The sequence below is a fragment of the Heterobasidion irregulare genome (assembly GCF_000320585.1).
Source record: "Heterobasidion irregulare TC 32-1 unplaced genomic scaffold scaffold_06, whole genome shotgun sequence".
Taxonomy (NCBI): Eukaryota; Fungi; Basidiomycota; class Agaricomycetes; order Russulales; family Bondarzewiaceae; genus Heterobasidion; species Heterobasidion irregulare.
Window position 1 is genome coordinate 2,073,032 of NW_009258202.1, and position 21,680 is coordinate 2,094,711.

A 21,680-nucleotide genomic window follows, 5' to 3' on the forward strand; every position below is an offset into this window, starting at 1 on the left:
TTGAAGGGCGATTGATTGATGGAGGACCCGAGGACGGCAACGGAGTCTGGCTGACATGAAGGTTTCTTGTGTGGAGTCAGCGTGGCAAAGTCCGAGGTGCCTGGGGCCCGACGTCGACGCGAGCCACCGCGCCATTTTCGAGTCGCTGGACGCGTCTCGTCCTCCGTCACCACCCACGATGGCCCCGCCCGCGAGCCAGTCCGCACGCAAAAAACAGCCCCCACAGACACCGTCGAGGGTCATCACGGACTACTTTTCCCGCTCCAGCATCCCCCCCGACTCGGACAACCCCCAGTCGTCTCCGCCCGCGCCCCAGCACCAAATCCGCGCCCACCCGCGCCCGTCGCGCCGCGCTCGTGAAGCCAGCGCGAACAACATACCCGCTCCCGCGTCCAAGCGGCGCGTGCCACCTGGCCGCGCCGTCACCCCGCCGCGCGCGCAGGCGTCCTCGCATATGCCCAAGGACAACCTGTCGCCCGTCCGCGCCCCTGCGCCCCGCGTCGACGGCGTCGAGCACCGCTCCCCACGCAAAGGCACCCATGTCCGCGTCCTTGCTGCTCAGTCCACCTTCGCTCCGCCCCAGCCCTTCGACGTTCCCGCACGGCTCACGCGCGCGTCGCTTCTCAAGGGCCCCATCGCATCCGCGTCTGCCCCATCGCGTCCAGAGCTGAGTCAGACGCGCGATGGGAGCCCGCGCCGCCCGCAGATGATCACCCTCTCCAAGCGCAAACGCGACGAGGACGAGGACGAGGACGAGGGCGTTCCTGCCGTCCTGCCTGCCTCCTCTCCCTTATCCTCCTCCCCGCCCGCCCTGCCGCCCTCCTCTCCGCGCCTCCCCTCCTCGGCACTCCCTACCCCCACCACCCCCAACGCACCCACCATCCCCATCCTCCCGCCCTCGCCCACCCCCGATCGTCGCTCATCCCGTAAACGCCCGCGCCTCTCCCCGCCCACCCCGTCTCCCCGCAAGCTCTCCCCCCACCTCCACACAGCCGCCGATGCCCCACCGCCGAACCACAACGACGGCGCAGACGACGACGACGAGCTCGTCCCAAGCAGCCAGAGCGACGAGCACGAGCTCTGCCTCCCCAAGGATCTCCGCCGCGACCCGCGCGCTGTCCATGAGACCATCGAGTCCTGGCGCCGCACGAGCGCCGCGCCGTCTGCCTCTTCGCCTGCGCGCCTGCCCGCTCTGGACTTCAGCCCCACCACGATGGACGTCGACGGCCCCGCATCCCCGATGCCCCTCGCCTTTGAGCTCTCTGTGGCCCAGGCTGGCTCAGAGCTCGACCCGCGCTCGTCCTCTCTCTCTCCGCCGTCCTCGCCCGCGCCCTCGCCCTCCCGCGGCGCCTCCCTCCCGCACCCCTCCTCCGCAGAAGTCAGCGCCCTCCTCCGCACCGCGCCCCTCCCCCCCTCCTCCTACACCACCCCCTCCCCGCTCCCCCACACGCTCCTCCTCTCCCCGGCCCCGGCTCCGGTTCCGGCTCCCCCCTCGCCCTCGCCCCCGCCCCCGACCGCCGCACTGCGCCCCACGACCCCCGTCCCGCTCGACTCCAAGGCCAAGACCGCCCAGATCATCGCGCAGCTCCGCGCAGACGCCACCCGCGCCGCGCACACCGCGCCGTCGCCCGACGCCACCCGCACCGCCCTCGCCGCCCTCGACGCCGCCAGCCTCAGCAGCGACTCGAGCGCCTCGGACGACGAGCTCTTCGTCCGCCGCACTAACATCCCAAAAAGGTCCGTCTCACCGTCTTTCTTCCCCCCATCGCGCTCTCGCTTATGGAGCACATATATGCACGCGTTCCTTCCTCCACGCGTCGTCTTACACACACGTATTATTTATGTACATCTAGCCCAAGCAAGCAGGCCGCGTCGCGCGCCACCGCACGCTCCCGAGCCCAGCGTGCGCCGAGCTCCCCGCTCACGACCCCGCGCTCCCCCTCCCTCAGCCCGTCCCCTGACCCGAGCGGTGCCCCCGCACGCAAACAAAACACCCGCCGCGGCCCCGCCCCTGCAGCGTCCTCGCCCTCCAAGCCCGCCCGCCCGACGCGCGCGCGGCGTGCGCCCCCCGCTCCCGCCGACGCCTACGACAATAATAACGCTAAGGGAAAGAGGAAGGGCAAGCAGGGCGCGGACCCGCTCGAGGCGCTGTTGCGCGAGAAGCGGAGCCTGGATAGGGCCGGGCGCGGGATGGACGCGCTGCGGCGCGCGGAGGTGGCCGATCTTGGCGGCGCGCGCGGCGGGCTCGGCAGCGAGGACGAGGACGAGGACAATGAGGGGGTGGTGGGAGGACTGAAGGAGGACGATGACGAGGAGCGGGTGTTGCGGGACGAGGAGGCGGCTGCGCGCGCGGCGCGCCGCGGGGAGGCGATGCGCGTGGGTGGGTGGGCGGAGGGCGCGCGGAGGGACGACGGGGGCGGGGGCGCGGACGGAGAGGAGGAGTTCGACGTGGAGGAGGTGGTCGCGGCGGAGGAGCGGGAGCGGCTGCTTGGAGAGAAGGAGGGCAAGGCCGTCGGGAGCATCTTGGATGCGGACCGGATCGGGGGCGCGAAGCGCGCGCGGGTCGTTGGCGTGCAGGTGTGGGGCGTGGATGGAGAGGAGGAGATGGAGATGGAGATGGAGGGAGAGGAGGGAGAGGGAGTGGCCGAGGAGTGGCCGGAGTGGCTGTTGGAGGAGGCCGGCGAGGGTGAGAGGCCACGCATGGTGGAGATGCTGAGCGCGGCCGTTGCGCGGCGGGGTGAGTGCAGATCCTGCGATCCCACGACGTGGCTCATTCCTTTCTCCCCCGCAGACGCCGCTCGCATCAAGTTCATGTTCGACGCCGGGCTCCTGCACACCCTCGACCTGTCGACGTACCCCTCCATACTGGCCTGGACATGCAAACTCGGTCAGTCCCTTCAACTTTCCGCGTCCCCCGACGCACCCTATCGCTCACGTGCCGCCCGCCAGCCCTATCCACCCGCAGCACGCCGCTCTGCCAGTCCGCGTTCCACTTCCTCCGCCACTCGTCTGCTCCTCGTCCTGAGGCGGCAGCGTCGCTCACGCACCTCATCGTAGACACGCTCAGACGACTTGGCATGCAACCCGCACTACTGCGCTACATCTCCAGCGACACCGCGCCAGACGCGCCAAATGTGTCGCGCAGCCGACGCGTGCGCGATGCCGACCGCGCCGAGGTCCTGTATCGCCTCGTCGTGCTCGTCACGGCCTTTGCACGGTCAGCAGCCTGTTCTCGCCCGCCGCGATATTAGCTGACAGCGCCGCGCCTTTGTGCAGGAACGGATGGCTGCGCGCCGAGGACGTGCCGGCGGCCGCTATGGCGCTGCTCCTCGTCGGCGCGGACCGCGCCGCGTCGCACGCATCCCGGCGCGACGTCATCGTCGCGCTCCAAGCCGTCTGCGCGCGCCTCCCCGCCGAGCTGCCCGACGACGACGACGGCCCCCCCACCACCCTCGTACGTCTGTCCTTCGCCTCGTGTCCTGCCTCGTTGCCCACAAGGCAGCCGACTGACGACCGCGCTCGCGCCGGATTGCAGGAGTCCGCGCTCGCGGCGCGCGTGCTCGAGTATGCGGCGGCGGAGCACGTCGGCACGCAGGCGCTCTTGCTGTCGCTGTTCGCGGGCATGTGTGCGCAGGCGGCGCGTCTCGCGCGCGGGGTCGCGCACCATATTCTTGCGTGCGTGGATTTTAAGTCGGTATGTACCTCTCGTCCGTGTCTGAGCGTCGCACGCAACTCACGCATACTCCCGTCCATCACCATCATCACCACCATCGTCACCACCACCGCCACCACCCCCGCGGACTCCGCCTCACGCACAGGACCCTTACACGGCGCTCCCGTCGCTCGACCCGCTCGTCGACGCGCTCTCGGACACGCGCGGGCCCTTCGAGGCGGGCGAGGCGACGGACTACGACGAGCTCGGCGCGCGCGTTGCGGTGCTCGGTGTTGCACTCACTGGCGTGGACGGGTACGTCGCGCAGGAGCTCGCGCGGCAGCGCGAGACGCGCTTCGCGGCACTCGAGGAGGACGGCGCCGAAGCGGGCGCGGGGACGGGGACGGGGATGGGGATGGGCCGCGAGCCGGCGCCGCTGGAGCTGGTGAAGAACCGGCTGGACGTGCTGCATGCGCGCATCGGTGCGTCGCTCGTTGCGTTTTTGTGCGTCCTTGGGTGCTGACGACTGCGCGTTCGCGCTCGCGCTTGTTTTTGGTTCTGGTTTTGGTCCTGGTTCGGTTCGGCAGTCGACACGCGTGCGGCGCATCTCGATCGGTCGCAGACGAAGGGCGCGCTACAGCGCCTCGCGATGCGCGTACACTACCAGCGGGACGCGATCCTGAAGGGCGGGCCGCGCAAGCTGATGGACTACTGGACGTAGCGCGCGCGAGGAAGGCGTGTTCGTGCTGTTCTCCTTTGCGATCCTCGATCCCTTTTCTTCACTTCCCATTTCTTTCACTCACTCACTCACCCCCTTCCCTTTTGTTTTCTCAAATCCTCCCTTGAGGAGATTATTTTTCTCTTTTGCTTTGCTTTGACTTGTTTTGCTCTGTGGATCGCTGCGTGTGCGCGCGTATCGTTTTTGCACATACGTTATCTCACTGGGACGGCCCGCTCGATGTATACACTCTATTGGTGATTTGCTCACTACACTCCGATATAATACCGGTATCGCGTAGGTACGTATATACTGTTCAGATGCTCCAAATAATGACCAATGTACAGATGTGGCAAAGCTCCGTTCACAATACTTACGGCCCGGTGTCGCGCGTAGAACAGACGCATGCGTGACAGCTGTCTCACAAATAAGCGCCACCGACGTTGTAACTCGACTTGCAGATCTCTAAAGCTACGGGGGATGTCCGTGGTAGATGAGAGGTTCGGCGATCGTCGATCAGACCTGGCGCTTTCTGAAGAGGACGTGTCCTTTCCCGGGGACGCAGGCCGAGCCGACGTAGAGGTTGGGCGGGGGCGCGCCGCCGTCTTCGAACCTCACGTCGTAGGTGATCACGACGTGCGCGAGCATGGCCTTGAGCTCGTTCGCAGCGAAGAACCGACCAGGGCTGGCACGCCGAGCGCGGTCAGTACCGCAAGCGGCAAGCAGCGGCTACGAGATGCGATATGCGAGCACGTACCAGGCGTGCTTGCCGTGTCCGAACGCGAGGAATTCGGGGGTGGTGGAGACCATTTGGTGCTTGGCTGCTTCGCCCTCGCCCTCGCGCATATCGGAAAACCGCCACGGGTCGAATACGTCCGCGTTCGTGTAGTTTTCGGCATCGTGGTGCACCGACATCGACGTGCAGGACAGCAGCGTCCCAGTAGGGACCATCTGGCCATTCGAGAAGGTGAAGGGCTTCAGAGCGTGACGTTGCATGGTCACTGGAGATAGTGTGAGTGTCGGTCGAGAAGATCAGCGCAGAGGCAGACAATGGAAAAAGAAGTAACGGACAAACTCCGAGCCCGTCGAACCGCTGGGATTCTCGGAGGAAGCTGTCGACTTTGTGCATTTTGCCCATCGCGAGCTTCGTCCAGCCGTCCGTAGCCACGACGGACTCGACTTCCTCGCGCAGGATACGGGCGTATTCTGGGTTGGCCGCGAGAGGATACAGAGCGTGGGTAAAGCTCTGACAGTGGCCCGAGCCGTCAGCACTCATACGCACGTACTGGCGTCAAGGGAGTCAGGGGACACACCATGGACGAGGTATGGATGGCGGCGAAGTTCACGGTGAGAATGCGCAGAGCTAGGTTCCGGGTTGATTGCTCGTCGCCCCGCGCTTCTTCCATCAACCACATGAGCATGTCGTTCTGGAAACGAGCATGCAGATGATTAAGTATGTCACCGAACGACACTGAGATGAATGGAAGTGGAGGGCGTACAGGCTTATCGTTCCAGTCGTCACCGAGATCACGTAGTTTTGCACGACGGTCCTCTATAATAGGAGCTAGATGGCGGATGGCACGTCTGATGGAGCCAGGGACGCTGGTAAAAAGTCGGCCTGCGAGTCTGTTTGCGGATGGTCTCCAATATGATTACAATGCGTTCGGCGGGAAGCACGCACGGTTTCAGGACGTCGGGAAACCGATTGATAACCAGGGCGGCTTTGACGACATCGATGGTAAACTTTACATTCAACTGGTTATAGTCTGGATCGCGACCTGCCATGAACGAGTAATATGTGGTGAGAATCGGGATGTGATGAGATACGTTGCTCACATTGAGGAGCTCCGACAAAGATGCGGTTGCTTGTCCGACAGACGATCTTCATGAGAGTCTCCATAGCTGGGTACTTCACCCATTCTATACATGCAAGATCAGTTTCCTATACGCGCGAGAAAAGATCAATACTGAACCATCTTTTGCCGGAATGATGTCGTTGAATGAGGCAACGATTTCCTCGCGAACATCAGGGAAGAGTGCGCCCAAGTTACGGGTGAGCTGAGAGCGAATTATGCTGACGTGATAGGGGTTGTGGTGGATTTCCGGTCCTAGAGTGTATTCCACTTGAAGCGTCTTTCGGAGGAATCAGGCTCAAGTGGGATAGAGTGGATCCAAACTAATGTCATACCCGCGCCACGGCGTCCATGAAACTCAGGACAGAATCAGAGGCTTTTCGGACGTCCTCGATTGTCTGTGAACCGCTAGCGATCACTTCCCAGTGATCCAACATGGCGATCTTGAACAGACCACCCTTGTACTAGAAAACCGTCAATCTTGTGAAGAAACAGAAATCACGAGCTAAAGAAAGTCTGACCTTGTCATATCCTTCTTGAACGAGCTCGTTGCCTTTGAACAAGTACTGTACAGCGGTGATATAGGAGAGGATAGGACCCGAAAAGCCGACTGTGGGGATGGAGTCGAGCTATGCGGAGAGGATGAGCTGGGCGTCATACAGAATGATTTCGTGGAACGGATTACATTAGAACCACGCTTCAAGTACCACCTGACCCCTAACAGTGCCGACGTCAATGCAAAGACACATTCAGTGAGAGTGAGGCCTCCAAGTACCATGATGAGGGGAGAAGAGAGACGGGCGCAGTGGGTATGAATGGAACGATCGTCTTATAACGAAGACCTCCGCGGAAATGATCAAATGTATGACATTTGCACCCGAGAGTTGGTTAATAGTGACGGCAAGTGACTGGCTGACCATATGACATGCCCTACCAGGGCTTCAACTGGACGCGTCGAAAAAGGCTTCCGAGAGATTTTTTTAGACGAAGCGGCAACTCGCCTGTCATTCGGGGAGTCCGTGAGTAACTTGTCGCGCCGGTTCGCCGAGCAAGTGGGATGCAAATGAACGGAATTCACTAGTCTCCAGATGCTAAGTAGTCGAAACAGAAGACAATCGTTCTGTTCTGGTCGAACGTACAATGAATGCATCGAGGACTACATGTCCTGTCCTGTTGCAAGCCTAGAAAGCCGAACGCCTACCTCAGACTCGAAGGTGGGGCGTGTGGTTCCGCATGACCCAATTCCCTGAACTTCTGAGTATACAGTAATGATCGCCGTTCTAGGATACTCACATATCATCATCTCCAACCATCTGTCAAACCGCATGTAGGACACCTTGAGGAAGTGGAGTCTGCGGGATCAGTGCGTCACCAAGCATTGACTAGCAATTTCCAATGGAGCTTGTAGTTGTTTTTAGTTGCTGACCTTGTTTGCGAACGACAGCAGCAGAACATCCAAGCGCTTGAGCATGCAACGCGCAATTCGTGACTACTACAGTTTAGCCAAGGTTGATGAGTGTAATCAAAAATCTACGCCGAAGGGGAGTCGAACCCCTGCCGCTTGCTTGGAAGGCAAGCATGATAACCGCTTCACCATCGGCGTTGAATACAGCAGTCCAAAGAACATTTATATTCCGCTAGACCATAGACAGCGTCGTTTACACAGCACGAACTTCGAAAGTTCTATGTAAATCCGTCAGAACATGGGCTCTCAGTCAACCACAGCACACCGGTCATAGTTTCCGTTCTGGTTAGCCCCCCACCATTGAGGGAATAAATGAGAGGTCCCTGCCGCACCCTGCACCGCAAATGACAGAATAAACACCATGACCTGTGTGCCACCGTCCAGAGCTGTCCAAGTATAATGATCGGCCCATCAGTGTTGTAGCTACTGATAGTCAAAGAAATCGAAACATACCAGCGCCAAGAATGTAGTTATACTTCGCGAACCATTTAGGATACCGCGTGCGCAAGTACCACTGGGAGAACCAGGCGATCGAGAAGTAAGACAAGATGGAGGAATTGATGCCAACGCAGAGCCAGCCTATGTAGTAGCTGTGACGACGGAAAATTGGTCAAAAACTGTGCGTGCGCTTGGTGAGAAGGTAGTGCGCACCATATGACAGGCGTGTACAGATAGTCAAGACGCAATTTGGGTGCGAAGCGGTGGACAATCCAGAATGGCACGGGTACGATGATGCCAACTACATACGCCCACGCAACCCACTGATACCGCTTGCCAGCTGCGAATAGCTGATGGCTCAGACCGCCCCATGCGACTGCTTGAGAATTGTATTGTTGAGGCTGTTGGCCAGACCAAATGTTTGTCCCTTCAACGGAAAGCAGAATTTCGCGCTGGTTGTCAATAATAGAGTTCATGAGTACTAGGCGCGGCGGTTGAGTCGTTTGTCTTCTCTAGAGGCCAATTGAAGACGTACTGAAATTCAGGACTGAGCCCAAAAGCGTTCCCGTAATCTGAGCCATGAACGCCGCTCGCGGAGGTAGCTTTGTATCTAAGCAAGTTGTCAGATGACACGATATGAGGTAACATACGGGTCAGTTACATTGTGCGATTTTGAGATCGCGGAGTAATAGCGTCGCTTGAGATACAGAGTCTAGAGTGGACTTAGTATGTCGTCTCACAGCGTAGTTCACATCGCAAGGGTACTTACTATAACTGAACAAAACAAAGTACATGTTGGCCATAGGCTTTCCCGGATGAATAAAGCCACCTATCATCTGCACGAATGGCTGAATAATGAGGGACAGCCCAGTCATCGCGTACAGGGACCCGAAGAACAGGATGGAAATGACGGCGAGGAGGCCAGACACGGCGAAACCCCACCTAATCGATTTGAGTAAACAAACATCCGATGAGGGTATCCTACCTACCATGGAAGTGTAGAATCCGTCTTATAGATGATGACTAGAGCGGTGATGATCGATGCGGCCAGTGTGACAACATACCAGCTGTTCGGAGCGTCGGGGTACTGCGCGGGATGAAATTCATATATGATGAATGAAATGATACAATGCTGAATCACCTTTAGCATCGCGCGATAGTGGGGATCAATGTCGTCGTCGGCGTTCGGCTGCTCCCTCTGACCATCGTCGTGCCAGAACTTCCAATTAAAGTTGGCCCAAATTCTCTTGATACCGGCCGGAGTTGCCCAGTTCCATGCAGTACGAAGGTCATCACGATTCCACAGAAGAAGATGTGTAAATGTCGCGGCCATGCCCATATTCGACACCAAAAGATTGATGATCCAGGTTCCAGCGTAGAAGGGTAAACCCTGTTGCTCGAGCAGTACAGGATCGACTTCTAGTTTGTCATTAAGAATGAGGAGCTGGTCGTAGACAGTGCCATTCTGGTAGAAGAGTTCTTGGGACAACTATTTGACATTGGTCAGCGCGATTGATGGTCAGATATAGGAATGACTAACGAAAGGGAAGTTTTTTGAATCCCAGATATTGTTATAATAAACGGCGACAAAAACCACCCTACAATGTACTAATCAGCATATGGGGTATCGAGATACGGAGCTCAGCCAACACACATGCACAAGATGTACCCAATCAGGTTCGAAACCTTATAGAGATGGTTAGCACCGAACACCGAGTTCAGGCAGACTTGCACATTACCTGTGCTCGCAAAGGAATGGCCATAGGATTGACCCCTCCCGATATATATTGCCAGTCCAGACAGAGAGACAGTAAACCAAGGCCTTCATTGCCGTTAGACCCACCAAAAATGCGTGTGAAATCGGGTGACTTGGGATTCGCGAGACAGAAGATCGAGAAACCAGTCAGGAGCGGGAACATCCACTCGGGAAAGATCTCCCAGATGAAGATGCTGGCGTCAATGTAAGCATACCTGCCATCGCCATCATCAAAAGCTGACTCACGCGAAGAACGCGATGTAGAACAGCTTGAGCTTCTTCCTTGCATTGGACCCATGCTGATAGAATGCGTCAAACATGGAGATTAGAGGGAGCACGCCTGGATAGAGCATCTTCGATGGGTAGAGAAGGATTGCTGCCGCATAGGATGACTCAGGAACATCAATCACGAGGATGTAGTAGATGGCATACGGCGCATCAATCCCCCAATTCCATACCCAAGGAGTTGGCTGGAGAAGAGCAAAAATATAGATGCTCCGGGATTTGGCGTGATGTTGTAGTATAGCCGCTGAACCGCCAATACCTCTGTTCCTAAAGCTGAATTTGCAGCAGCGCTCGCCATGATAACAATGAAGGCGTTCTCTTTCTTGTTGAACGGGCCCTGAAGTGACCGCGTTAGAGATTATAAGGGAAACCCCGAATGTTTCGTACTGGATTGAGATATCGGAACCATCCTCGGCGTGGGATGACTGTTTCCATGAATATTCCGATGACATAGGCGATAATGGCGAGGAACATTGTCGACACGAGAACGGTTTGCTTTGAGCAATGTGAGCTTTTCGACCGCCAAATAAGAAAGTGAAGGTAACAAACAGGCTTGAAATAATATATCTCCGCTATATGTGCAAACGATTCAGTATAGGCTTGAGGAAAAGTAGCGGGTAAACTTGCCAAGTACACCACCAAAGGCAGAGAGGCCAATGCCAATAAAAAGAGAACGAAACGTCCAAGGGCTCAGACTGGGATCATCGTCAAGACTGATGACATGGGTGACGAGATCGCGCTCATTCTTGAGAACCCCTGTGACGTCCGAACTAGTCGTCGATTCGATGTCAGTCCCACTATACACGCTCTTCTCATCGAGCACAGAAGGCGTCTTCTCCTGCGTGCCAGGTTCGTTCTTGACGATCTGGGGGGTCAAAGCGTCAGCGTCCATGGTGCGAAGGATAGGACAGGAGAGCACGGATGTTCTAGGGAACTCACACCCTAATAAGTATGCCATGTAGAGCTGACAGTTGATCGCACAAGATAAGCAGACTATTAATGGGATGGAATGCCAATGGAATCCGTTGCTTCCGGAGAAATGGGACCATGAGTTCAAGAGTGTCTGTGGCCACACGGGCCTCGACCTGAAGTCAGCGGGCTGAGAATAGTACCTATCTCTCCATGGAGCTTCATTCACCTTTTCAAGCGGGCTGTGTGGAAGTAGAAGCATGTAAGAGGCTTGACATGCCATGCAGCACATGCATCGTCGCTAACAATAGCTGATGAAACACGGATAGTCGGAACATCGACACGAATCTGGATTAGTTGGCGAACGATGTAGCCTGGCCGCTCGGGTGGATAGCTCACAGGACATTCAAGATGGGGTTTTCAAGACGGCGAGAATGTCGGGAGGCGCCTCACCAGTAGTTGACAATGACGTTCTGCGGTGTACGAGTACACAGGCACCATGGCCTGGTCTCAATAAAGTCCAGCATGGGAAAGTGCTCCGTGAGAGATGTCTAGATATGTGGGGCTCCCAGTTCTAATGTAGAAACGGGCCTCCACGGTGGCGATTCAGCCTATCAAGAGGAACAACTGTGTGTGTCGATTTCGAGAGCAAAATGCCAACCAGCTCCAGTGACCGCTCGATTTCAAGCAAGAGATATTCGTATCACGGTGAAGTCACGCATCGAGTCACAGGTGACGCTCGTCACGGTTACAAGCACCGGAAGAGATCGGCGTTTTGAGGTTGTCTGTCCGATTTACTTGTGAGCTGTTCGCCATGTTGCTTTCTTCTGCTCGTTCTGCAGCCGCCTCTGCTGGTTTGGGACGGCGTGCGGCCTCAACCATCGCCGTCAAGTATGCCCATGCCGCCTACTCCGCCGCCCTCGCCAAATCACCACAGAACCTCTCCAAAGTTCAGACAGAACTGAACGCCATCTCCAAATCCATCAAGGAGGTCCCCGAGCTGAAATCATTCGTCTCCGACCCCACTCTCTCCGTCAAGGACCGCTCAGCCGGCCTTCCCGCTCTTTTTGCGCGCGCAGAGGGCACTGGTGCGAAAAAGGAGCAGATCTCGGACACCACGAAGAACCTGTTCGCGCTGTTGTCGGAGAACGGACGGTTGACAGAGACGGAGGGCATCATCGAAGGGTTTAACGAGTTAGTTGCCAAGTACAAGGGGGAGCTGGAAGTCGTTGTCACGTCAGCGACGCCTCTATCGAAGGATATCCTCACCCGCCTTGAGACGACTTTGAAGCAGTCGCAAACCGCGCAGCAGGCGAAGAGCCTTAAACTCACCAACAAGGTGGGTCTCCAATCCATCTAGCCTTTACCTCCCATCGTGATTGAGGATACTTTCTGGCAGATCAACCCTTCCGTGTTGGGTGGTCTCGTCGTCGACTTTGGAGAGAAGACGATCGACCGCAGCGTGTCGTCGCGCGTCAACAAGCTCAATAGCCTTCTTCAGGGTAAGTCCATGTGTACACGTTCTTGTGAATTTCGTCGAATTAATTGCTATCCTATTTGTAGAATCCGTTTGAGCTGCAGTCGCGTTGACTGGGTCTTTGTAGTTGTTGGCATCTATAAAATCGACTCTGTCTTCCTCCGAACTGCGACACGTGTGGACTGTTTCCCGAAACATCAGCAGTGATAACCGCAGACGAGAGATTGTCGCATATTCGTCTGCGAACGGAGTGACAACCTGTGACATCGCTCCCAATTCGTCACTGAGAGCATGATATATACGTTCAATCGGCTTTGATAAATAAGTGAGGTGTGCTATCGCCATTCTTGTAGCTGGAAAATTTTGTCGTCCGTCAGTTGTTCATCGCGCACGGGCAGCACAGGACACGAGTAGGACACGCAAACGGGAGAGGACTACTACGGCCGCTCATGTGATTACGTAAACGAGCGCAAGCCAATACGTTATGACACGGCAGACGGGACCGAATATGAGCTCGTATTCCTATTTTGGTCTTATCTTCTGTGAGTTGTGAAGAATTACGAGCCCTATGATGCAGCACCATAGGTTTCAAGCTGTTAAACGTAATACTTAAGCCATCAGACAAGGACATAGTCTTTCTTATTGTTAAGATTTTTTATCACTGTCCCATCCAAAATAGAATCTGCTGATATAACCCCAGATCTTATTGTTGGAACAATTATCAACAGACCTTAAAATATGGTGTGCTACCACATTGTTTGAACTCTGCCCTTGCCACATAGGGAGAGACTCATTCACATTTGGCTCGCTAAAAATAAAACATATGAGCCAAGTTCAAACAATAAGAGATATGTGGCAGCACAACATATTCCGAGGTCTATTTATAATTGTTTCAACAACAGGACCCAGGGTTGTATTACAGGGTCTTGCATAATTTTCTGGAGTGTCATGCCAGAAAAAACCCGGGTTCCTGAGCCAATACCTGCCTAACTGGGCACCGCAGGTCGGGATGATCGGCAAAGCCCTGTCACGCCCTCAGGCCTGCTGGGGCTAACGCTCCTAGTACATTGTGTGCTCACCTCTTTGTAGTACTTAATCTTACCATGGCTCTACCTATCTTCCTCCTACCATCTCCAGCACTTTTGCTCGGATGGAGATCACAAACAATCAAATCTCGAAGACAGCGGCGGAGCGTGATCGCCAGGCGGGTCACACAGGGAGGTCCGGCGCTTTTCTCCCATATCAGGAGCGAAGCGCTCAGGAACCCGGTTTGTTTCTGGCACGTGTGAGTAGCGTGCCTTTTCTGCTGAACGCGTTCAACCTGGTGTCGTCCGTGGATGTCTTCGCGTCGCGTCCCTTCTGCAAGCCCCATCCGGTATTCTACACGAGGTCAGCTACCACCCTGATAAGAGAAATCTTGCTGATCCATCTCGCTCAGAACCAGGAACCCTGTTCAGTGCACACCACGGCGCGCTCGATGCAGACAACGACCATGCCATGGAGAGCGCGTCGACGCAAGCTATTTTGAAGCGCAAAGCTCCCCCCCTCTCAGCTTCCCCTACCAGAGTATCAAAGATCCCACGGACGTCTCAGCCACGAAATGCAAGGAACATCTCCCGATCGCTTTCCGACTCTCCTCCTCCTCCTTCTTTAAGCGATCTTCTCAATCCAGCCAAGAAGTCTAACTCACCTGCACAAGTAGTCAACACAGGATTTAACACTGGTAAAAAGAAGATGAGAAAAATCAACGTAGGGGGTATTACTGCGAATATTGCCACGCTTCCCAGTACGCCGTTTCTAGCTGTGTCGATGTACGTATCGTTATTGAATGGCCGTTTAGCCCCCTCCAGAAGAGAAAATAATAAGATGATTGAGAAATCAAAAGTGGCAAATCCCAAAGCAACTCCATCCCGCCTCCAAACTAAGCAGAGAGGCGTGTTGTCCCGTATCTTTTCTTCGAATAAGTAATTCATATATGAATCTATAGGCTGGTCGCGCTCTCCATCCCACATATCGATTTCTTCCGGTGACGATCCCTCTGACGGCACCTTCGTCATCACGTCTGACGAGGATCCCATCCGATTTCGTCAAAAGTTGCCTTCGAGGACTCCTGTTGTGGGTGGCAACAATGAGGACGATGCAATTGTGATTTCTGACGATGACGACGACGAGCCTGTTGCCCCAACAATGTCCATATCCGCTCCATTACCTCGTCGCTCCGTGAACACGAGCTTGACTGCAGGGCCTGCGACATCGGCCAGCGCTTCCCACCTTCCACTTCTTCGGGCCACTCCGCGCTCAAACATGATAAGGGGTGTAGCGTCTACTCCTGACTTCTCGGATGCAGGATCTCCTCCAAAGTCGGACAATGTAGAAGCTCCTCACATTCCTGCGCCGAATTTCACAGACGCCGATCCCGCTGAACGAGCTGATAGCCCAGTCGCCAGCCCGCAGGATAATCACTCGTCGCCAACTCTGATCTCGCGGGCTGCAAGTGTTGATGGCATTGACGGAGATTCACCTATGCATTTTGAGGTCGCAACGGAGTTCCCGGATTTCTCGCCCGAACCAGAAGAGCGTTCTACTTCAGACCCTGCCATACCAGCGTCACAACGCGTTCCAGCATTGTCGCCTCGTCCAGATCCCCCGGCTCCAAATATGTCTCCGCCGCCTCTCGTTTTGTCATCAACAGCTCAAGCTGCTCTACCTCGGTCTCCACTAATAACAGACCCTGCAACGACGCTTGGGGAGTCGCCAGACAATCCATCGTCAAATCCCCAATCTGAAGTCTCCTCGCCTGGTAAATCTTCAGTAGCTTCATCTCCAGCATCGCCGCCAGTGTCCTCGTCGTCTCCAGAAGCCCACGACGTTGTCAACGACACAACAAATGTTTACGCGCCCCACTTGGTCTCAGAGGTCTCAAATAGCATCGGACAATCTCAAGATCTTGATTCTGCGCCTGTCGAAATGTTGGTAGACGTTCCACGACCTACGTCTCAGCAGCCTCTGGAATCCCCTTTTGTTTCTCCAATTCCTTCCACTTCCCAGTTACCTGTGCTTCGTTCATCTCCTGCTGTAGATCGCACAGTCTCGCGACCTCTGGCCTCTCGTGTCACGCAACTCGCTTCTTCCCCCTCGCGTCCACCTCTCAGCGCGACGTTGTATGGAGGGGCGAGCGGTTTCTTCAAGCACGTTTATAACGCACGTCGTCATTCCCGTGACACAACGGCTCATGACACGCCGGTTTCTCAGCCAGTACCTCTCGCGTCGCTTGCACCGTATATCTACAAACAGTCTCCCGCACCCCAAAGCCCCCAAGGTGCAGAAGTATTATCCCAAGATGACCGGGATCAGTCATCACCTTCGACTACAGGTACATCACAGGATATACTTCGCGCAATTGTATCAGCCCTTGGGAAGGTGGATCTAACGAAGTTAGTTCCTGGTTCCAGTAAGCCTATCACCCAGTTTCTCTTCTGAATTGATACTCACTTCGCACTCAGACGTATCTCCTGTCGTTGCTCAGGCCACTCTACAAGAAGCGCCGAGATCTACTGCTGTGTCTGTAGAGGCTAATATTGATTCACCGGCGCACAGTCTAATGGCTGTTGATGAGGACGAAGCTGCGCTCGCTCCTGTTGTTTTACCAGACATCGAAGAGCCCATGGCTGCTCAAGATATTGCTTCCGAACATACTGTTGCGACCCCCCAAGCACTAGCCGCAGCATCTGGAATCTATGGTCATGGTCTTGAGATGCCTGACCCTACAAAAGGAGCTGAGGCAGGAGCAGAGGATTCGGACATATCCAAGAAATTGACAGTCAATGAAGCTGCGCAAGAGAGTGAGTCAACTAAGGTCACGGTGGTCGAGGCAAATGCACAGAAACAGCCTGGAGCAGAGAGCTGCCCAATGGGTCCTCCAACATCAGCGGCTCAGTCGCTTTCTCTTGTAAGTCCTTGGTGATCATATATTCGCCGAGGTTGATGTTGAACATTACACCAGTCTTCTCACCCATCACCAGCAACGGGGAAGTTTACCATTCCAGACCACAAAATTGGGAAGGCAAAACTCGTGGAGATTATGATACGGGCACAGCAGATCAAGAGCGCAGCCTCAACGCGACGATCACAGATTGAAGTTTCCTATGCTGTGGATGGTTCAGCCCTCCGCGTTGACCTCGCCGACGATGCTGATACGAAAGACCTGTCTGCCACTCCGACAGGTGAGTCGCCGTGGTTCTCAGTGTGAAACCACGTTGATCTTGGTCTTTGCACTTACATCGATAGCTTCTTCAACGCAAGGTGTGTGATTTTTCGACATGTCCTTGCTGATGGCATTTGACCGGCCGATGATGTAGCCTTAATTCCTTCTGATGCACCTAAGACGCCTTTAGTCAGGGAGAGGACGCCCGCCACACTTGTCGCTTCAACGTCGAGGCGTGATGCATCGCTGACACGATCGAGCCCGTCCATGACGCCCCCTCCATCTGTGCCAGCGTCTCAACCCGCCTCCTATCTTGATCTCATACGCATGACGAAGCTGAGAGCGAAGCGCCGTTCATTGAATGCGGGGACGCCCTCACATCAACGGACCCTTCAGATCCGACGCTTGTCAAGTTTCCCGCTTGCACCACTACCCACCCCTCCGGTCGTTCAAGATGACGATCGGAAATCTCCGGTTGTGTCACACGATTTGAGCCGTTCGTCAGTTGATTCAGTGCCCAGCGATGGTACAGTGTCGGAATCATCTGCAAATTTTCCGTCTACATTAATTGCAGAGCCTACATCAGTGACAGAGCCGTCGAACTCCAAACCCCCCATAGGTCACGCTGCATCTACTCCAGAAATTGCAGAAAATCCTTCTTCGGTAGTAGAACACTCACTTCGAGCAAGCATCGCGTCCTTGGACATAGATGCAGGTGTACAAGAGGTTTTACCTGTCAGCAACATCGTAAGCTTCTCCGCCAATCGAATCACCCAACATCACTAATCTGTTTGGGTAGATGGACGCTGAACGTCCAGTCATCCTAATACAAGAAGAAATGATAGTGGATGGCGAGCAGTCTATGTCCATTTCCGAAGATTCATCGTCCGAATACGATGAACCTGAACTTTCTGACGAACAAGAGTGTCTAGACATGCTTACTTATCCAGACAGCGTAGGAAGCACCTATGACAACGATTCAGAGGTTTGTCTGATGTGTTCTGTTTATGTTATGCATCTAATCGATTTTGCAGGCTCCTCGTGCTCGATCGCCGCGCCCAGATGTCATGTTCCCGTCTCAAGGACCATCGCCCCGTCCACCTATTCTTCGAAGATCAGCTAGACAAAATTCAAATGCATCAAGCTCGAGAACGACTCCTGACGAAATTGATTTTCTACGCGATCCGATCGACGACGACACGGTCTATCCGCATCCCGTCATCGTCGAACCTCTTAGACGTTGGAATCGCAATGCTATGGGAGATTTAGTCATCGACGGCTTGACGATAGTTTCCTATGATGGTGCTCGCATCATGGAGGAATACCCACCACCGGTCTATCTTGCCAAGGACCTCCCGCACAACCTGCAGGACCGGATGAACAACCTCGATGAAGCTCTCCGGAGGACTCGCATGGCACGTATCGTTCTCGAAGCTGTCATCAACGAGAACACTGCGGAGGATGAGCCGAACGCCCCGCGGATCCGCGTGCAAAATGACTTTGACGATGAAACCACGCCACCATGGGAATTTCATTACAGCAATCATATATGGCTGGGTGAAGATGTGCCACCTCCGGATATAGCTAACCTGCAGGGCTGCGGATGTGAGGGACACTGTGATCCTCGTTCAAGAACATGCTCGTGCTTGCAACAACAGCAAAAGTTCATGTCTGATCATGGAGGCCCATCGGGGTTTATCTACAATGATAAGGGCAAATTAAAAGTCAACAATTTCCCTATCTTTGAATGCAATGATCTCTGTGGGTGTTTGGAAGACTGCAAAAACAGGGTCAGTTTTGTTCTTACAAGTTATGTGCTGGGTCTGATATTGTTGCAGGTTGTTCAACATGGTCGGAAGTATGGTATCGATATCCGCAAGACTGAGCACAAAGGATGGGGTATGTGTGGACTTGGATAACAAAAAAAACATTACCTGATCATGATTACAAGGTGTCTTTGCCTCTGAGAAGATCCCTAAAGGCGCATTCGTCGGGATTTATGCTGGAGAGCTGCTCATGGATTACATTGCCGAGGAAAGAGGAAAGTAAGTGTGTTGACATCATCAGGCGCCCTTTCCAGATTCATGTTGGTGCAGGAAATACAATAAATTCGGCCGGACTTACCTGTTCGATGTCGACTTCTGGCATCTCAAGCAAGACGACGACGACTGGCAGAACAAATACTGTGTTGATGCGTATCATGCCGGCAATGTGAGCGGTCCTCTTGCTCATCCATCCAAATTGCATCATTGACACCTTCATAGTTCACTCGGTTCCTGGTAAGCAAAACCTTGATATGCAGATCATCGATCCCGTATATTCACCTTGGCACTCAAGAATCATAGCTGCAGTCCTAACTGTGTCATTAACGCATGCTACATAAATGAAGCCGACCTCGATAAGCCCCTGCTCACAGTCTTCACCTCCCGCAACGTGGAGCAGGGTGAAGAACTGTGCTTCTCATATCATGGTGATCCTGATGACTCGGACGACAATGTACGTGCTTTCGTTCCTTGACGTTTATCTGCTCAAGATTTGAGACCATAACACCAGGAGGAACCTCAAGGCACCGGTGCTATTATTAAGAACCCGAGGAACGACGCTATCTATACCGCGTGTCATTGCGGTGCCCCGAATTGCAGGAAGACGTTGTTTTGAGCGAAACATTTTGGGCTATCTGCATGTTTTTGTACCCAGTATTCTCTTTAACATACTATCATTGTCGCTTTTAGTTACTTGTCTGTAGCATCATTTTGGACAATTGTATCGCTGGACTTTGCCTCTCGAAGACATGGCTTATACTAGCTTGTACTTCGAGAGCTCGGTATCACCCTCGCTTGCGCGTGGCGCCATGGACAGTCCGTAGACACGATGACCGACTCTCAAATCCGCGAGACTTCAGACCACCACAGACTCACCACTATCTTCATTGTTACAGCACCTCTTCTGTCTCAACATCGAATTTAACCGACACCGACATTTTTTGTGCAACTCGTGACTTCTCATCGAGAGGCATGACATCAGCGCTGGTCCAGCGCTTCCAATCTGCGCAGGTTCAACCGGCCGTTTCGTTTCGTATCACTCCCACTAAAGCCCTTGTTCTAGGGTAGAAACACGGGTAAGCCACAGGCTATGCGTGGTACCACAGTTTCAATAACAGGCTCCTATGCACTGCCATCAGCTCCGTGTGCCCACCGCCCGATGGTACGCTGAATCATTCGTCTACCCTCTGCCCACAGATCTCCCCTGTTATTAAAGGGTGAGGGACATTTCAAGCGTAAAACCATCATCTAAAGTCTCAAATCGGTCGTAATTCGCGCTCTGTGTACCGCGAGTTCAGCATAGCCCATCCCAACCTAGTGGTAGCATGGCTTCCCCCGTCTCTAAACCTCGTCCCGTTAGCCATGAGAGCAGTGCTCCCAGTCAGATATCTTCTACCGATATGGGGTATGGCTCTAGATATGGACCATGGAAGTATACGATTTTACCCGAACCTCGTCTTGCTTCGGAACTCGCTCGTCTTTCGAGCGCGACAAGGGTCGGAAACGCTGATTGCGTGTCCTTTCAGCCATGTCCGAATCCAGAAGAGGCGAGCCAGGATCGATACGTCGTGCAAGACTGGCAGCTCGCTGGGGGGGTCTGGAGGTTCGCCGCCATCTTCGATGGTAAGCCGACTTTCTCTTTCTCTGAGCACACTGGGAACGACGTGTTCGCGATCTCAGGACATGCAGGCGCAGAAATGGCCGACCATACGGTACAGAACTTGCCGTCACACGTACACGATGCGTTGGAGGCGTTCGCCAAGGCCGACGTCCATAAAGAGAATGCGTCTTATAGTTCGGACATATCCACCGTGCTCTCCAGCGCCATCTCTGAATTTGACGACGCATCGTTGGCCGAGCTGCAGTCCCTCTTTCCTGGCGGTCTCGAGGAGATCGCTACGCTCTCAGACAAGGAGATCTCCAACATCGTCAACTCTCCAGAGAACCTTCCCAAGGTCGTACGAGGCATGAGAGGCACCACCGCTCTGCTGTCCCTCGTCGACCCTTCCGGCGAGAATCTGTGGGTCGCGAGTCTTGGCGACTGCCAAGCTGGCAAGTCCTTGGTTTAAATCCGGTTCCAGGCTCAGGATTGACCTGACCGATCACCCATAGCCCTCGGGACAAAGACCTCTGCGGGAATGTGGAACGCCTCTCTGCTCAGCTCGAACCACAACGGCGACAACCCTGCCGAAGCCGAGCGTGTCAGGAAGGAGCACCCGGGAGAGCCCGAGTGCATTCTGCGCAATAGGGTATTTGGGGCAATGGCCTTGACGAGAGGTAGGCGCTCGAAACGTCAATTTTTACGCATTGTCTCCTTACATGAAGTCGCAGCCATTGGGGACTACGTCTTCCGCCTACCTCGAGTCTGGGCCGACCGCATATTTATGAAATCGAAGATTCCCTTCCGGTTCCACAGCGTCGTTCAGGAGTTCATTGTTCGCAACCTTACGCCTCCGTATATGAACAACGAAGCGGATATCAGGCACGTTCGGTTGAAGAGCTCCGGTGACGACGCCAACTCGGAGCATCTCCTTGTTATGTGTTCCGATGGCCTTATCGACCTGTATTCCGATCGCGACACTCTTCAGGAGTCAGCGACCCATTGGGTCAAAGTCGTGGGTCGAGATGGGGGAGAAGGGAATCTGGCGCTCCGTCTTTTGAGGGATGCGTTGGGCGGAGGAGATCTGGAAAAAGTGTCGAGGATGCTCACGGTCGAGATGTTCGAGAGATGGATGGACGATACCACGATTATTGTGCAGAGGTTGTAGGCTTCCACCGCGCCCGATGTTGACTGAGAATGAGCATGACTCGCGATGCCAAGTCAGCTCACGAGTCCTTACCAGTCGCTCCCGCCGAACGATGACAAATGACGGTGACTCAT

The 21,680-nt window shown here is 54.9% G+C and overlaps 7 protein-coding genes across 7 annotated transcripts; 5 read left to right on the forward strand and 2 right to left on the reverse strand.

Moving 5' to 3' along the window:
* Positions 1-178: 178 nt before the first annotated feature.
* On the forward strand, positions 179-4,373 carry HETIRDRAFT_452475 (uncharacterized protein; the record flags this gene model as incomplete). The annotated part of the gene is made up of 8 exons (XM_009549412.1): positions 179-1,737; positions 1,854-2,737; positions 2,792-2,887; positions 2,950-3,217; positions 3,277-3,454; positions 3,536-3,626; positions 3,721-4,134; positions 4,240-4,373. 8 exons carry the CDS (start codon positions 179-181, stop codon positions 4,371-4,373), a joined length of 3,624 nt encoding a protein of 1,207 aa, XP_009547707.1.
* A 513-nt stretch (positions 4,374-4,886) lies between these two features.
* cyp51 (cytochrome P450 monooxygenase 51) lies at positions 4,887-7,001 on the reverse strand (the record flags this gene model as incomplete). The annotated part of the gene is made up of 11 exons (XM_009549413.1): positions 4,887-5,055; positions 5,128-5,371; positions 5,442-5,616; positions 5,684-5,797; positions 5,870-5,996; positions 6,052-6,148; positions 6,207-6,290; positions 6,344-6,503; positions 6,559-6,687; positions 6,745-6,852; positions 6,909-7,001. The coding sequence occupies 11 exons, from the start codon at positions 6,999-7,001 to the stop codon at positions 4,887-4,889; spliced, it is 1,500 nt and encodes a 499-aa protein (XP_009547708.1).
* A 933-nt stretch (positions 7,002-7,934) lies between these two features.
* Positions 7,935-11,059, reverse strand: HETIRDRAFT_169775 (oligopeptide transporter; the record flags this gene model as incomplete). Its single annotated transcript, XM_009549414.1, has 16 exons — positions 7,935-8,074; positions 8,142-8,278; positions 8,340-8,607; positions 8,662-8,736; positions 8,788-8,838; positions 8,896-9,068; positions 9,116-9,213; positions 9,268-9,615; positions 9,667-9,724; positions 9,781-9,812; positions 9,866-10,076; positions 10,129-10,258; positions 10,315-10,504; positions 10,555-10,662; positions 10,717-10,739; positions 10,807-11,059. 16 exons carry the CDS (start codon positions 11,057-11,059, stop codon positions 7,935-7,937), a joined length of 2,295 nt encoding a protein of 764 aa, XP_009547709.1.
* Positions 11,060-11,870: 811 nt separating this feature from the next.
* On the forward strand, positions 11,871-12,910 carry HETIRDRAFT_445359 (mitochondrial F1F0-ATP synthase, subunit OSCP/ATP5). Its single transcript, XM_009549415.1, has 3 exons — positions 11,871-12,415; positions 12,476-12,578; positions 12,640-12,910. Exons 1-3 carry the CDS (start codon positions 11,891-11,893, stop codon positions 12,648-12,650), a joined length of 639 nt encoding a protein of 212 aa, XP_009547710.1. The 5' UTR covers positions 11,871-11,890; the 3' UTR covers positions 12,651-12,910.
* A 980-nt stretch (positions 12,911-13,890) lies between these two features.
* HETIRDRAFT_320635 (uncharacterized protein) lies at positions 13,891-17,543 on the forward strand (the record flags this gene model as incomplete). The annotated part of the gene is made up of 7 exons (XM_009549416.1): positions 13,891-13,942; positions 13,992-14,339; positions 14,541-16,004; positions 16,057-16,502; positions 16,557-16,776; positions 16,841-16,855; positions 16,912-17,543. The coding sequence occupies 7 exons, from the start codon at positions 13,891-13,893 to the stop codon at positions 17,541-17,543; spliced, it is 3,177 nt and encodes a 1,058-aa protein (XP_009547711.1).
* A 52-nt stretch (positions 17,544-17,595) lies between these two features.
* Positions 17,596-19,415, forward strand: HETIRDRAFT_319697 (uncharacterized protein; the record flags this gene model as incomplete). The annotated part of the gene is made up of 8 exons (XM_009549417.1): positions 17,596-17,742; positions 17,792-18,547; positions 18,596-18,656; positions 18,709-18,802; positions 18,854-18,968; positions 19,022-19,036; positions 19,095-19,253; positions 19,311-19,415. The coding sequence occupies 8 exons, from the start codon at positions 17,596-17,598 to the stop codon at positions 19,413-19,415; spliced, it is 1,452 nt and encodes a 483-aa protein (XP_009547712.1).
* A 784-nt stretch (positions 19,416-20,199) lies between these two features.
* HETIRDRAFT_321131 (uncharacterized protein) lies at positions 20,200-21,567 on the forward strand (the record flags this gene model as incomplete). Its single annotated transcript, XM_009549418.1, has 4 exons — positions 20,200-20,422; positions 20,480-20,862; positions 20,926-21,076; positions 21,131-21,567. 4 exons carry the CDS (start codon positions 20,200-20,202, stop codon positions 21,565-21,567), a joined length of 1,194 nt encoding a protein of 397 aa, XP_009547713.1.
* Positions 21,568-21,680: the final 113 nt, after the last annotated feature.